The following is a 15,645-nucleotide window of genomic DNA, read 5'->3' as shown; positions in this document are numbered from 1 at the left end:
CCGGTTTTAAACGCAGCGCTTTAATCACACAGTGTTAAATCACACGGGCGTTTCGTACAGCCTCGTGAAGAGCGGACGGCCCGGCATCGTCATCGTCAGTCGTCACGACGACCAACAGTCAACACACAACACAGCTGTCACTATCGCTACACGCATCGCTGCACGTGCGCAGATACGCGTGACGCTACTTGAATCTGTCAGATAGCTTCCTATCTAATCGTGTTATAAACTAAAAAAAAAACCCAGTAAACACCAAGTAACAATAAACTTACATGCAAGTTACAGTCCCTACATATGTGTTTGATTGTATTTACTTTGTTGAGTAGGAAATTGTAACACTTGCACGTAAGTCTACTGTTACTTGGTGTTTACTGGGAAGAGAAATCATTCTCTGATTCGAGAAATCGAGAAATCATGATTACAGGAGCGAGTGTCAAAAGCTGACAGCTCTATAATATGAAGACAAATTACAGAAAAATGCGTTTGTCCTAGTTAAATGCAGAGGAAAGGAGGAACATTATCATTCAGATTTAAGCGCATTAATTCTCGTCAAACACGAGTCACGCTCCATTCTGAAGCAATATATTATCGGGCGATCTCTAATTGTGTTCCTAATTAATCGTCGCTCACGACATCAGTAAATTTAGAAAGATGCGCACGAGACCCATTATTTCTCGATGTATAAATTATACACGAGTTACGATAAAAAATATATATATACAAACGTCCAAGAGCATCGCGAGAGAGAAATCAATTTAATTGATATATCGCCGAATTTTACGAATGTAATAAATCTTAAATTTCGAAAGAGGTAGCCAATTTGCGGCTACTGGATATACTCCGAAGGAAAGAACGATCCTCTTTCAATTCCACAAAAAAATTTTCGCGATAAGTCGGATAACGAGACGCGTTATAAAGCGTTTCCCGCGCGAGTTCTCTCTCCCTCTCTCTCTCGGTTTCTTCGGCTGCATTATGCGGATGCCTTGTAAATTTATGGAGCGTGCATACTTGCGCCGTACGAGCGCCGCGTTTACGCGATCGAAGCGTGTGCGTGCCGCTGCGGCCGCTCGCACCAAGGCCGCAACGTCGAACCGCCTCTTTTTCGGGCCCACGGCGAACCCGATTTTTCCGGGACTCTCCCATTCCGGCGTCGTCCGTTCGCCAGGCCGAAAAATTTCACGCATTGTAATGAGTTTCAGGAGCGGAGGGAGTTTCGGGGAAAATCCCGGTCCGAGGATGGAACAAAAGGCTGTAATTATCGGGGGGAACTTTATCCATGCGAACGGTCCCTTGTAGCTGCCATACGCTCCGACACTGCAAGGCCGACCGCGATGTTTCCTCATCGGCCAGCGACGCCAGCGATAATGATCCATGGATCCACAGCCTAGATCGCCATGTTCCAGACGCTCAGTCGCGTCACGGACACGATTGCGCGCGTGTGTCGCTGTCGAATGTTATCTACTCCACGCTGATCGAAACGCACGAGAGAGGGTACCTCTTTGGGCTTTTTTTTTCGACGACGCTTCCCCTTTTAAGACCGGCGACGATTATATGTAGCAGTCAAACGGTGTCGAACGGTGAGTCAACAAAGTGTCCGCTCGACGACTTTCTCGTAAGAATTGTTGTAGCGTGAGCGCGTCTTCGGGCCCTGTGTAAAAATGGTGAATATAATAATGTTATTGTTATTGTTGTACTGTCAAATATTGTTCTAGAAAAGAAGAAAGAGGAAAAGATGAAGTAATGATATGATATCTCGCGACATACCCTCGACGTTTCGAGTGCGCCTACTTTTAATTATCATGCTTTAATGTCGAAGTTGATAGTTTTCAAATTGAATGCGAGGTCATTAAACTAAAGAAATTTTCAGACAAATTCATGAATACGAGTAAATTACAACATATTCTTCGGTCAATATCAAATAAATTTTATACATTAATAGTGTTGTTTAATTAATTAATTAATTAACACTGCTAATATAACATTAATTAGTTAAATCTAAATTAGTTAAATCATCCATATTAATTAGTTAAATCTAATTTAATATAATCTAGTTAAATCTAAATTAGTTAAATCATGCATTAATTAGTTAAATCTATTCTAATATAAATTTAATTAACTAATTAAGAATTTATTGTCCAAATATTAATTACTAAAAATACACAAAATTATTATTTGAGGAATTGTATTAATGAAATTTAGCTCTAAATTTGCTAAAGAATATATCCCTGCGCGAGAAGTGCAAATTTCTGAAAAGTGTATCATTTCTAGATAAACGTTTATCGTGAATGAGGTAATTAACATATATGCTATGGATTAGAAATCGCATATATTCGTTATAATTGTGTCAACAGTTTTATGTCATTGCCGTTTATTCTTGCGATAAGTTTCACTATTTTTAGCGACACTGGTTTACAGATAAAACATTTTATTACGCAAAGAACCTTTTTGTAGGTAAGATAATTAATAATAATTTTTTAAAAATGTTTCTAGGTTAAAAGATTTTTTTCACATTTCTTATAATGTCGAAGGATATATGTTTTTTTACTTAAAGCAATTTATTATTTTTAACAATACTGGCAAACTCGTTCTCAAAAATAGAAACTAGCGAATTTTTCACCTAATACAAATAAAAATAATTAAAAAATCAGTCATTTTAATGGAATGTTCTTTAAAAAGAATTTCGCGGAAAACAATTCCTTTTTGAGTCTATTTTCTCGTGGCCTTATCGTTGTAATTTTGATATTTACATAACGTCGGAATGCAAGGGCACTATAAATGCACTTTTACATTCCGCAATAAACGGCAGGCCGAGTGACATTTTTGCGTTGTTACTCAACGTACGTTTCTTATCATTGGTTATCGAGTCATTAACGAAACGGATTGTTACGAGGATTTGAATTTTATCGCTTAACTAGTTCCACGATCTTTCTTGCTTAATAGACAGCGATCGTTTAGCTCACCGCGTATTTTTGTCTAGGAAACGACTGCTTTGCGCAAGTATACAACTCCTTTCGCTTAATTTAACGTCGTGCAAATCGTGTCTTGTTATTATATTTATGTTGTAATACTGTAATGTACTATTTTAAAATTACTTTCCAAGATACCGGACTCTCCGAGTTGTAGCGGATTTGATATTTTCCTTTATTACGTCCGTGAAATCGTAACGTCGAAGATATCGCGTGTCGGAATGAATAAGCTTTACATGTATGACTGTGAGAAAAAAGTTTATTATTCATATTTATGAATGCATAAGATGTTGTTTTCTTCTTTTATTTATGGATTACTTAATCGAACGATCGCGTACGTGTTCAAACGCGAAGATCAAGCGGGTCGGGCAAAGATGACGAGAGTGGAAGAGACATGTTCGAAGATGCGAGAAATCGCGCTGCATTAAAGATGAATCACGCATCGTGGCATCCAAAGCCTCGTAATAATTACGAGGAATTACGTAAAAAGATACCGACAACGTCCATAGAACTTTACGCTTACCCGCCAGTGCTGGGTTGAATTTTTCCTGGACCTGACTGCAGCAATTTTCAAAGAGTTTCTCCTCTTCTCACGTAATGTTAATGTTAATAATAATGTTAATAAAATGTTTTAAATGTGAAATTTGGCAGGAAAAATGTAGGAGAAATTAAGAAGAATACTATCTTGTTAAGACTTAAATGACTTACCGTTTAATCTTAATTTTTATGAATATTTATTTATTTTTTAATCCTTATGTTCTTTTTATTTTACTCCGAAAGACTCTTATGCCGAACTGTTTTATTTAGGTAATTAATTAATTAATTAAGTTAATCTATTCAGTTTCATATTTGCTTACCGACAAAATCTTTTTATCTTATTCAGGTGACAAAGAAATCTCATCGCTTGCTTCTCAACATGAGCAACGAAGCTAACAAAGGACCGCCGAGCGCCATAACGCTCGGCTTCTCGATACTGACGCATTTTCTGCTCGTGGCTCCAATAATATATATCCTGGTAGTTGCCTTCCAGAACTACAGTTTCTTCTCTTGGCATCCGATTTGCATGTCTGTTGGGGTAAGTGTAGAAAGATAAAAAAATATCGCTTGAATATCCTATCTAAAAAAAATCAAAAATAGTTTAATTTCTAGTCAATTAGCGTGTTATTGCCTATTTTTTATTATCATAATCATAATTAATCAATTAAAATATAATGACAAAACAACGCGTCCTTAATCTTTTGATTGCAAAATTATATTGAGATTTACTAAAATTTTTAATATTTTTCCATCTCGCGAAGGTTGGTCTCCTAATCACAGAAGCTGTCTTCAGCGTCTCCGGTGAGGCGTACGTCGCTTGGAAACTACCCAGGCGTAACAGAGTAACGATACACTGGATTCTACACACGATTGGCCTGACCATAATTGGGATCGGTTTGATCATCATCATCGTTAACAAAGTCAACCACAATAGACCCCATTTCGCCACGACTCACTCGCAGCTGGGCCTAACGACGATCATACTGTCCGTCTTGACCGCCGCTTTCGGAGTCCTGGCGAACAACACTGTCTGGATATATCCGCGCGTAAGGCCGATACTCGTCAAAGTCGCTCACGCTTGCGGCGGCATCGGCATAACGATTCTTTTACTGGCTACCCTCATCAATGGAACCTACAACGATTGGTGGTACATTAGCGGTACCACCACCGGAAGAGACTTGACGTTCGCGTCATTGTTCTTCGCAGGTCTCTTGATACTCGTGAAACCGATACTCGGCGCCGTTTCGAGGTGCAGAGTAATATTCGGACCACCCTCAAGCGACACGTAATGCCTCGTCAACAGAGTCCGACAAAAGTCTGAAAGAAGGTTTATCACGTCGAGACGCGGACGACGTGCGAGAGTTGTAGTCCAGAAGTAAGATGCTTCTATTCGATCGATCGATGGAAAATAAAACTGCCTTTGCAATTATTATATTGATTAAATTTTGCTTGAAAAAAAAATAGCGGTCAAATATAATTTTGGCGAGTGACTTATTCTCGATGCAACTCTTGTAAAATATCCAACGGAGCGGTGAAAAGCCAAAGATCATAGAATTAATTTCGTTATTTGAATGTTACGCCTTATTGACCCCATTAGGGACGTTGTTTGTGCGAATTGAAGAAGGGAGTGTCTAATACGTTAGAAATCAATCATGGCGAAAGCCATAAAATTAAAGGTCTGACAGCTCCACAGTTAACCACGTATACCAACACTTTATTGATTACACACGCATCATAACATTTATTACACATTACAAATTCGCACATATGCGCCCACATGCATATGTATATTTGTAGGTGTGCTCGTAACATAGATATATATTTTAATATAATGCAATGTACATATATAATAACACAACAGTATTTATTTGGTATTTTTTAAATACCTCTATATATTATATACTAATTATACATATATGTGATACCCAAACAACACCATGTCCAAAATCAGGACGTCTTAAAGACATCTTTAAGACACTTGTGTCTCAATTTTGAACATGAGTGCTGTCTGGGATATATATGTACAACTTACACACATATATTAACACTCAATCGTTATTATAATTTAAACTATAGTTAATAACTTTCATGAGAGGATCCAGTCCCTCCATTTTTTTTATATTTGAATCAGTCTACTTAAATTACGCAACAGTATGTCAACATACGTCCTACTTTTTGTTTATCTATTCGGGACATATGTACATTATAATTATTTCTATCTTTCTTCATTGTGTAAGAAGTGTATCTCTTCTAATACTGTATAATGATCACTCAAGGCATTATTGTGTTCTGATTGTACGCCATTCAACATGTTCTACAATAAGATATCAGTATTTTAATTCTACAATAAAATTGCTTTTTTCGCAGATACTATTTGTCCTAATAATAACATCGTGCATATCAGCCGTTATTTATGTGAAGAAAAAAAAAACACTTCCTTCGTACGGTCATAGCGAAGATTCTTGAAAAGAAACTCCTTTTTCCTAACTTTCTTTCATAAAGAAAAGAGGCTTCTCTTGAAAGGAAGCGCCTTTTTCCTATTATACGCAACTGGGACACGTTAATTTGTACTGTTCGCTCTACTGGTTGCGCGTAACAACGTCAGAACCGTAACCACCACGCGATGACAGTTAGACTCTTTATTAAATATTCGACACGGTTATAACGCGAAACAAAACTTCTTTCACTTTGTTTTACTGTCTGTTTCTTTCAAACTGAAGGAAATTGCTTAAGCGAAATATAAGGTGTCATATTTTCTTGAACGCGGAGACTTGGGGAAATTACTCCAAATAACGATTTAATATCGCTGTTATACTATCATGTTACCGCCGTGTCGTTATGGTTCATAATGCGTCACTGCTCTTAATCCTACTTATTATTAGGACAGTCAACCACTTGGCCACTGACTTGTTGGCTGGTATGAGAACCAACCAGCATTGTGACTAACATTAAACTAATTGTCATTATTTTATACAACGAGGCGTACATATACTTTTACAATCATTGTGTAGGAAAGCCATGTCACATATTAGATAACTATAACGCATGGTCTGAAAACATTAAGGTTTTTGAACATTTAACTGGCTTACATTAATGGAACATTTTCCGAGGAGGAAACAGTTATATATGTATGAGATATATATATATATAAATTCCGCGATCTCAAAACGCGATTTACTAAAATACATTTTTCTTATTTCACTTTCTCATTTCATGCTGGCTAATATTTAAGGTACAATCACAACAGTATTCGATACTACAACCAGATTACAAACCGTGCATTCGCAATGGTTTAAAAGTCATCTCCGATTGTTTTAATCTTCGAGTTATTTAAATTTGCTATTATTCCTACCCTTAAAGTCTTTAGATTCCTAATTTTGCAGTTATCTTTTATTCTAATTACAAATTAAGGTTTTTGATTTTCAATTTGTCTTTAGTACACCAATTTATAGGTGTCAAGCGACTTATGAGCTTAGTTCGTAAGATTCGAACAAGATAGAAGTCTCAAAAATACCCTCGCACTAAAAATGAAAGTGCGAAAGTTTAGGATACTGATTTTCTGACATGGCATGTCACGCGGCAAAGGGTGAAGACTATTTCAAGCAAGACACGCTTGGGATAATTGGCATATAAATATTTGTGTCTTCATAAGCAAATTTCTTTCAGAGAACTAAGGCCACTCTCCTTGTTTACAAAGTTTTTCATTTACTCCAGAGTCAAGTTTTCATTGAAAAAATTGTCAAGGCATCAGTAGTTTCTTTTTAATTGTGATAGGTGAGATATTCTGCTAGATTATCGCTTAAAATTGTTCAAGAAATACTTTCCATAAAAATGAAGGATCGCGAGTTTTCTCATTATACGTTACTACTCATCAACAAATCTATACTATCCTTTTCCATAAATTCGCTAGTTATAACAGGTTTCGCGATTTTCCTTGTTTATTTCTCGTTATCATTTTCTTCAGCGTATCCAAAGTATCTAATCTATTCCCTGAATATCTTTGCACGTCAAAGAGATCTATAAATATTTGAGAACCTCTTTAGACGATATATCTACAAAATATATCCATAGTATTTACCTACGACAAAATATACCTACAATATCTGCAAGAGAGATTGATATTAGATATACATAAAGTATATTTCAGCTTCTTTCTATCTTTATACTGCTCACTCTTCTTTAATTTTTTGTTCTACTTGCTAAATATATATGTTATAAACATGTTCTCACGCATAAACTATATATATATATATATTTATATTTTCTTTCACAATAAAAATAATCAAACAATTTTCAAAAATATTTTTCTATTGTGAAACAATTATTCTTTTGTGTGTGATACCTCTCATTATATTTGGAGAACACAAGATATCATCGATCTTTAAAAAATAATACTTTCTATATCACTTTTTATAATCCTCTCCAACTTCTTTTCATTATACAACATCTCTTGGCCATTAAAATTTTAATATCGACTATTTATTTAAGCTCCTCTATCAATGTCGAGGACTTATTTGATAAACGTTTCTCGGCTCATTTATCATAAAAGTATTGCACTTTTAATTCATCGCAAAAGACTAAAAATTTTTAAATGTTAATAGACTGTATCAATGTCGAGGACTTATTTGATAAACGTTCCTCGCGGCTCATTTATCATGAAAGTATTGCAATTTTAATTCATCGCAAAAGAATAAAAAATTTTAAATATTAATAGACTGTATATAGTTAGTAAAAAGTACTTTTCTCCATTTCTTGAACGCAATTAATTGAAAATCATACCCAATGATGAAAGTTATAATTTTCGATAAAATTCGAGTTTACGAAAATCCAAAATTTAATGCTTCTCGTAAATCGAATCGAATAATAAAATAAAATAACTCGCGCCATTGACAATGTACAATTGTCGACATTATGAGAATGCTTGTTCATATCAGAGACTTACTTTACGTTGGGCACATTGCGTCCTCAGCATCGTTCTTCTAAGGACTCGTCATCGGACATAAAACAAACGTGTCGTGTCAGACCTGCTGCGAAGTAATCAGATCAGTTTTACTAGAATTCTTAAGGATCGATGGTCCGGGAAGCTTCTGAGCAGTTGGAATGACACTGGGTGGTTGCACCATCATTGGCTGACCGTTTACTAGGATAATCGTATCCCGCACCGAGTCGTATCCTCCCGTGGTTGCTGCAAGACATTAAGAAAACATTGAAAAACATTAAAATAATTAAACTTTTAAAGTCTTTGTCATTCGAATTAATAAAGAATAATTACCTAACGAAGCTATCAGAGTTCTGGAAGGTGTCATAGAATTGCGTGACGCCGGACCCCACTTGGATGTTGGCTGCAACAATATCTTTACGCGGTCCCACACATTCTTACTTTTGCTCTTGCCCTTTTCTTTCTCCCCTTTTTGGCAAGATCCGTTATCGTCCTCGTCGTCGTCGTCGTCGTCGTCATCGTCATCGTCCTCGTCATCTTCATCATCATCATCATCGTAGGGTGATCGCCGACGCCGTCCCTTCAGTTGATCCTATATTCATCATTTTCCGTATAACGATGTGTATTCACCGACATGTTATAATGTTTAATTAGATAAAGAGGATATTCCAACTTACTATAGCTAATCCGACAATTACTAAAACGGGAAGCATACTGATAATCCAGCCTAATACGTCCGCCCATTTCGGATAAATGTAAGCTCCATATCTGAGTGGCTCGTACTCCACCCAATTAAAACAGAGGATAAAGAACAGGGCTGCGGGCGTGACGAGCTTCCACATCCATGTCCAGAAGAATCTCCAGACACGGCCTCGGGGCCCGATCATCTGTTGAACGTCGTCCAGAAAGCGATCCGCACCGTACACCCATGCCACGAGAATACATTCGCTTATGGCGATCAGCAGGACGGACCAATTGGCCGCGTATTTATCCATTAACTGCAGCCAGTACATGCCAGCCTGAAGAGAAACAGATGGTTGCGATAGTATGTTAACGATCAATTCTATTTTAATGAAACTAAATCGTTTGTGACTCACGTTACTGGTGAAAATGATACCACCGACGTAGCCGACTACTGCAACTCCAAAAACAACCCAGACTTTATAGCTTCTCAACGATGGAACACCGTCGAGTATCGCCGTGGTGACGGTCTCCATGAGAGCAAACTGTGAATCGAGGCCCAGAGTAAGCAGCATGATGAAGAACAGCAGCGACCAGAGGGGCGCAACCGGCAGACGAGCCACGACCTACGCACAGTAACAAAGAATCGTTGGTGTTCCTGGGACTCAAATGCCATCAACATAGTCCATCGATATAAGTCGATGAGAAGATATCACTTATTAATTTTGTCTAATTATTTTTTTTAACGCGTCGATGATATCGATGGAAATAAATGCGAGATTGATTTGATAAAGGATGAAAATTAATAATCACCTCAGGATACACAATAAATGCTAAACCAGCGCCTTCGTCTACCACTGATGCCACCGGTACATCGAGCTCGTGAGCAAGGAAACCGATTACCGAGAAGATCACCAGGCCGGCGAAGAAGGAAGTCCCAATGTTGCTGATCGCCACGATTAGAGAGTCCTTGTAGCAGTTGTTGGTGAACTTGTTATATGAACTCAAAGTGATCAGGCCCCCCCAGGCTGGACTCAAGGCGAAAAAGATCTGAACAGCGGCGTCTCCCCATACTTTGGCGGATGTCAGTCTTCTCCAGTCGGGAGTCAGATAGAAGAGTACACCCTCGTTAGCACCAGGAAGTAAAATTCCACGAATAAAAAGAACAATCTGCGAAAAAGAAGTAAGTTTGTTTAAAATACGTTAAATTAATCACGTACGATAAAATTGTGGACGTACCAGGACAACATATGGAAAGAGTGCGGTGAAGTATACAACTTTGCCTGAGCTTTGCACGCCTTTGCTTAGACAAAGAAACACAATGATCCACGCCAGGAAGAGGCAGGCCGCCAAGGACGGTCGAATCGATCCAGTTTCCTCGATCCCACTGCTGATCCCCAAAACATGATTGCTAGACACAAAGAAATTGTCTATCTTTTATTTCTCATTTAAAATTGTTGCTTCCGGCAACAGTGGCAACACGATTAAAGCAAGTAATAAATTCGATATATTACAAATCATTTTTAAACTAAAATTATAGCTTGTCTTCACATCGACGTAATGTAATGTAAGACAAATAAGTCAACGCAATGATGTAATAGGGAAAAATATACTTGAAGTATACAAATAGAAAGTTAAATTAATAGATTAACGATGTGATCTGTGATAACGGGATAAACGCAATCAAAGAAAATCTACACGGAGTATGTCATTACTGAAAATATTCCTCGGCAGGCGGTCTTCTGATAGCGCCGGTTATATTCTCGATAATCAGGCCCATCGAAGTCATTTGACTTGAATTAAGGCATTTTCCTTTGAAGTAAGAATCGTTTTGAGAGACACAAGCCTCGGCAGCGTCCGGCATGAAGCAATCCTCGGTGCTCCACTCCTCCTCGCATTTGCTCCAGGGCAATTCCCAACCACCTGTGGAAAGAACTCGAATAAGTCTTCGGAAAAATAGTAATTTCTATTTTTAGCTGGCCTTCACTCGTCAACTGTGCCACGTATACACATCTTTTTTTTTTCAAATTTATTACTTTTTTACATGAGAGCTTTACAGACTTAGAACATTGCATATATACCTGGAAAGGGAATGAAGTATCGAGTGATTCGAGTAAGTCTGTGTGAGCCTGTGTCCAAGTTGGATGCGAGAGAGAACCGCGTTTTTTAAGGAAAGAGAAAGATAGATTACTAACCTTCGTCCGCAATACGCAAGTGCGGATAGTGCAGCAAGCGGGACGTCATCTCTACGCTTGCGCATTGCGAGCAAAGGTTATCATTGTTATCAATCTACCTTTCTCTCTCTCGCACCCAACTTGGACACAGATCTTTCCCACGGGATTCACGCCATTCAGGGGAGGCAATTCCTCTTCCAGGTATATATGTTTTACTAATTTTACAGACTACACCTTGACGTCTGCATAGTTGCAATAACACGTTACATTGTCCTGAAGGTATATATTAATTAATATTATTATTTACCAACGACAGAGGCAAACATGTAATACAGCGTCCAGGCAATGATTAAATTATAATAGAGCATGACGACGGAACTGACGAGGACCATTCCGTATCCTAAGCCACGAAGCAGAGGACAAAACTGCTTGTAAGCCGCCACTGGTCCGAGACTAGCGTATTGTCCTGCAGAATAAAAGAAAGGTATATATCTATGTGGTTCATGGTATCGCAAACAGTCCATATTACGAATCTCGAAGTGTTCCATTAATTTTTTTTTCGCTGATTACCTAAGGAAAGCTCCATGAACATAAGAGGCAATCCGGCAATGATGAGCATCACTGTAAACGGTATCAAAAAAGCACCGCCGCCGTTCGAGTAACAAAGATACGGGAATCTCCAGACATTTCCCAGGCCCACGCTGTATCCCAGAAGGGATAAAAGAAAATCGAATTTTCCCGTCCAGTTTCCGCGCTCCGGGTGCTCGTCTTCGCCGCCCTGCAACGGCGCTTGACTGTTCGCTACTGAGTATTTATCTTCATTCTATGAAAAAAGAAACGACGACTATATTTTAATGATACTTAACAGTCTCGTTTTTACGTTCACGCGATATACGATCCGAAAAGTATTTATCAAATCTATAATATGAATTTTTGCTTACATCCCAGTCCACGTAAGGACGTATTCTTGAAGTTGTTTCTTCCATTCTCTAGGCATATGGTCTCTTGTCGTGATATTAATTGTTTCTTCGTTTCCTCATGGCTACCGGCGAGTCGCGCCCAAAGTTCAATGTTAATTTATATTCATTCTCTTTGGCGAGTGGACTTTCTACGTGTCTATTTTTTATTCTGTGTACAAATTTTTTTTATTGATTACTGGTTTAGCTCCTTTATATTCATTTACCGTTGAAGATAAAAGTTTCTTATTTTATCGTGCAAGAATGCAAGAAAGCAAACACTTTCTTACGAACGATACACTCGCATCTCATTCTTTTCATTGTCTCTATGTTAAAATTTAAAATTCACCGTGCATTGCTAAACAATAATTATTCACACCTCTAACTGTTATTATCAAGTTAACACCGCAAAAATGCACACTCATACAATTATGCAATTGATCATACATGTGTGAAACTTCTTTCTTTGATCTATTTAAAATTATTCTTTTGTCTCAATCCTGAAAGAAGAATAAATTGCAAACAAGATTTTTTTAATTAACACTTGATAAGGATAAAATAATTACATATTGCATTAATATCGTCCATATTCAATAGTTTAGAATTGAGATATATCAGTATAGTAGCGTATGTGCAGATAAAAGAGATGTCAATAAGAAAAAATATAAAACAATTAGCTTTGGATAAATCAAACATGCACATTGAAGAAGCAATTATAAAAAAGACAGGAGTTTTTTATTCTCAGCTATTTCACGATATATCAAAAGACATTGACATCAAAGAAAGATACTTTCATACAGTAAATCAATTTATTACATTGAAATCCGGATTCATTAACATACATTAAATTTAATTGATCTTTTTTGCCATTTTTTTATCCCGATTTCGGAGAGAGGCAAACAATCACTTGGACTGACGTTAAAAGTAAACGATGACTAACACAAAAGTTAGCGAACCAGTCATAATCCATAAGTCCCGACTCCCGACCCGGGATAACACTTATCGCGTTTCTATCATTCAAAATCACGCACGTTCATTTTTTCTTTTTTCCATTTAAGCACATTGAAGAACAGAATGCCGGTATCAGCTGATACCATTGACCTACCTGCCAGCCTTGACAGGGAAGCTCGTCAAGGTCAAACTCGCACTGTGACTAGAGTTCAAGGCCGACACGCGGTAGATCCGGAGCCGGTAGATTCCGGATTGCGAGAGGACGAGAGCCCGCAAGAAAGAAGAAGAATAAAAGGAAGAAGAATAAGAGAATAAGAAAGAAAAGAGAAAAGAGGACCAGAGGCGGGCGAACAGAGACGAACGAACGTGGAAGATCAATCGGGCGGCACGAGAGCGATCCGTACCCGGGCAGCTGACCGGCCTGTCTGACTGTCCGATTATAGGGGAGCTTTTGCTACATCCGACCCTCTACTCGACGCTCTCGCCCCGTTCCCGTTCGCTTGTTCTCTCTCTCTCTCTCTCTCTCTCTCCCTCTCGTTTTCGCCCCCGCACCGGGAGACCGAGAGACCTGTCGAGCCTCGAACTCCACTCCGGATCGATCGATATTACCGCTCCTGCGAGCTGCTGTGCTCTGCTCGAAACTTTTCCATCCTCTCTCTCGCCTCGACCTTCCCCTCGGTGCCATTACCTCCAACCGTACGATTGGCCCAGGTTTACCCTCGGTGAGAGGGATGTGGGCATTTGCATCTATCCTCTTGCGAGAACAGATCCGCGTGGGAGGTACAGGGATGAAAAGCAGGATCATGACATTGCTTTCGATATGACTTTTGATCGCTACTAAGTGCTTCCTCATCATCCGCGAAGCTTGCAGACTCTTTCCGACGTTTTCAATTAATGTTAATAATGAAAGCATCGCGAAAGAAGAGATTGGAAGTTGTTTTGAGCAGTTAGAAACTGACTTTTAATATTTCCTTCTCAGGCAAAATGAGAAATTCATTAGGCTTTTCGCTTGACACATATTAAATACGATAGTCACGATTAAATAAAATTGATCGTCAATCATCAATTAAAAAGTTAATTGCTAATTGTCGATTTGAATGAATTTTTCGCAACTCCGGAATATTGGGGCAAAAAGAAACAGCAATTCGCTTTTCATTAATCCATCTTGCATATCAACGCTATTTGTACATAGTGTACACAGTTCACTTTGATTTCTCGCAGAAAAAGTTGTCGACGCGAATTGATTTCCGATGAGTAATTGTCACCGGCATTATCATCAATTAGAAACCGCCGTTCTCTTGAACAATGCGGAATTAAATCTTCCTTGTAATTCTGTGCAAATTGATACTCTCGCAATTCGTCTCTATTCACGCGTTACTTTCACATCAAAGCGCGTAGAAAATTTCGTTCCGTCGCGTCGGTTTGATACTCGGTTTAAACTTTAAACAAAGGCGACCTGGCAGTCCTTTTCCCGAGCGTATCTTTTTGCGAAGATTTCAAGCGCGATGGGAAACGTTTAAGCGTCTCCACGGATCGATGGATTGATGGCGACGACGCCGATCTAATCCTAATGAAACAATGTGACTACTCGTGCGAGTCGCGTATGCACATTGTACGAGTAATATATATTTCCAAACGAAAAAAAAAATGATAAGTGAAACATGAATATAGAAAATAAATAATTTGTTAATTGTTAGTAGGGGAGACCGGGGCTAAGCCGACAACGGGGCAAACTTGACACTAGGCTTTTTGCCAATTTAAATCTATCGTAGAAACTTGCCTTTCTTACTGTAAATGCGTCTTTATGTGCCAGTATTATCAACGGAATTTGGTAACATTCCTAGTTATAGTGTAATTTTTAACGCGACATAAGCGTTTTTGATAGTAAAAAGTAATTTTTCTGATCTCTTGAAAATGTCTACTCTTTCATCGAGCTTTACTCTTGCGAATCTACCGGTAAGTGATTTTGATGGGAAATTTGATGCTCTATATGAATCCGATAATCGTTTTTGCATATTTTCAAAATTTTCATGTTTTTGAAGTGACAAAAGTGAAAAACGACGTCCGGGGCAAAGTCAACACCACGCCGTTTCGTCGGCTCCCAGTAACAAACGATGCTTGTCATGCAGCCGTATGGCTCATGACAAATGTATGCGCACGTCCGATCGCGAGTTTACCTGCATTAATTGTTTTTCAGACATGAGTTTAGATGAAGATAATTGAAAGTTCAACAATTTTTGTTCTCATTATTTCAAATGATTGTTCTAGCTACTTTATTCCGAATTTTTGTACTTTTTAAATACACAATAAACAATGTATTTTCATTTTCAGACAGTAAAAAATAAGTTCCAGATCAAATTGTGTCGATCAGACAAAGTGTTGAGTTTGCCCCGGCGGGGTGTCGAGTTTGCCCCGGCATTTTTCAATTCGAAAATTTGTCT

The 15,645-nt window shown here is 38.2% G+C and overlaps 2 protein-coding genes and 1 long non-coding RNA gene across 6 annotated transcripts; 2 read left to right on the top strand and 1 right to left on the bottom strand.

Moving 5' to 3' along the window:
• Nucleotides 1-803: 803 nt before the first annotated feature.
• LOC139772204 (transmembrane reductase CYB561D2) lies at nt 804-5,871 on the top strand. Of its 4 annotated transcripts, none has more exons than XM_071705714.1 (4): nt 808-1,577; nt 3,321-3,560; nt 3,850-4,041; nt 4,265-5,871. In XM_071705714.1, the coding sequence occupies exons 3-4, from the start codon at nt 3,883-3,885 to the stop codon at nt 4,790-4,792; spliced, it is 687 nt and encodes a 228-aa protein (XP_071561815.1). In that variant the 5' UTR covers nt 808-1,577; nt 3,321-3,560; nt 3,850-3,882; the 3' UTR covers nt 4,793-5,871. The 4 variants fall into 4 exon arrangements, with proteins under 4 accessions (XP_071561812.1, XP_071561815.1, XP_071561814.1 ...); XM_071705713.1 differs by having other exon boundaries at nt 808-1,661; XM_071705711.1 differs by lacking the exon at nt 3,321-3,560 and having other exon boundaries at nt 804-1,661.
• Nucleotides 5,197-13,817, bottom strand: LOC139772195 (sodium- and chloride-dependent glycine transporter 1). Its single transcript, XM_071705686.1, has 11 exons — nt 13,359-13,817; nt 12,239-12,425; nt 11,868-12,120; nt 11,605-11,763; nt 10,839-11,046; nt 10,363-10,534; nt 9,937-10,293; nt 9,540-9,749; nt 9,120-9,461; nt 8,776-9,034; nt 5,197-8,688 (listed from the first exon to the last, which is right to left on the bottom strand). The coding sequence occupies exons 2-11, from the start codon at nt 12,281-12,283 to the stop codon at nt 8,522-8,524; spliced, it is 2,172 nt and encodes a 723-aa protein (XP_071561787.1). The 5' UTR covers nt 12,284-12,425; nt 13,359-13,817; the 3' UTR covers nt 5,197-8,521.
• On the top strand, nt 11,427-11,989 carry LOC139772215 (uncharacterized). The gene is made up of 3 exons (XR_011718083.1): nt 11,427-11,498; nt 11,614-11,781; nt 11,873-11,989. It is a non-coding gene; the product is annotated as an uncharacterized lncRNA (long non-coding RNA).
• Nucleotides 13,818-15,645: the final 1,828 nt, after the last annotated feature.

Source organism: Temnothorax nylanderi, unplaced genomic scaffold, assembly GCF_030848795.1.
Source record: "Temnothorax nylanderi isolate EJ_2023f unplaced genomic scaffold, tnyl_v1.0 TNYL_tig0047_pilon, whole genome shotgun sequence".
In the NCBI taxonomy this organism is placed as follows: domain Eukaryota; kingdom Metazoa; phylum Arthropoda; class Insecta; order Hymenoptera; family Formicidae; genus Temnothorax; species Temnothorax nylanderi.
Note: the sequence above shows the minus strand (reverse complement) of the source record. Positions and strands in the feature narration are given on the sequence as shown.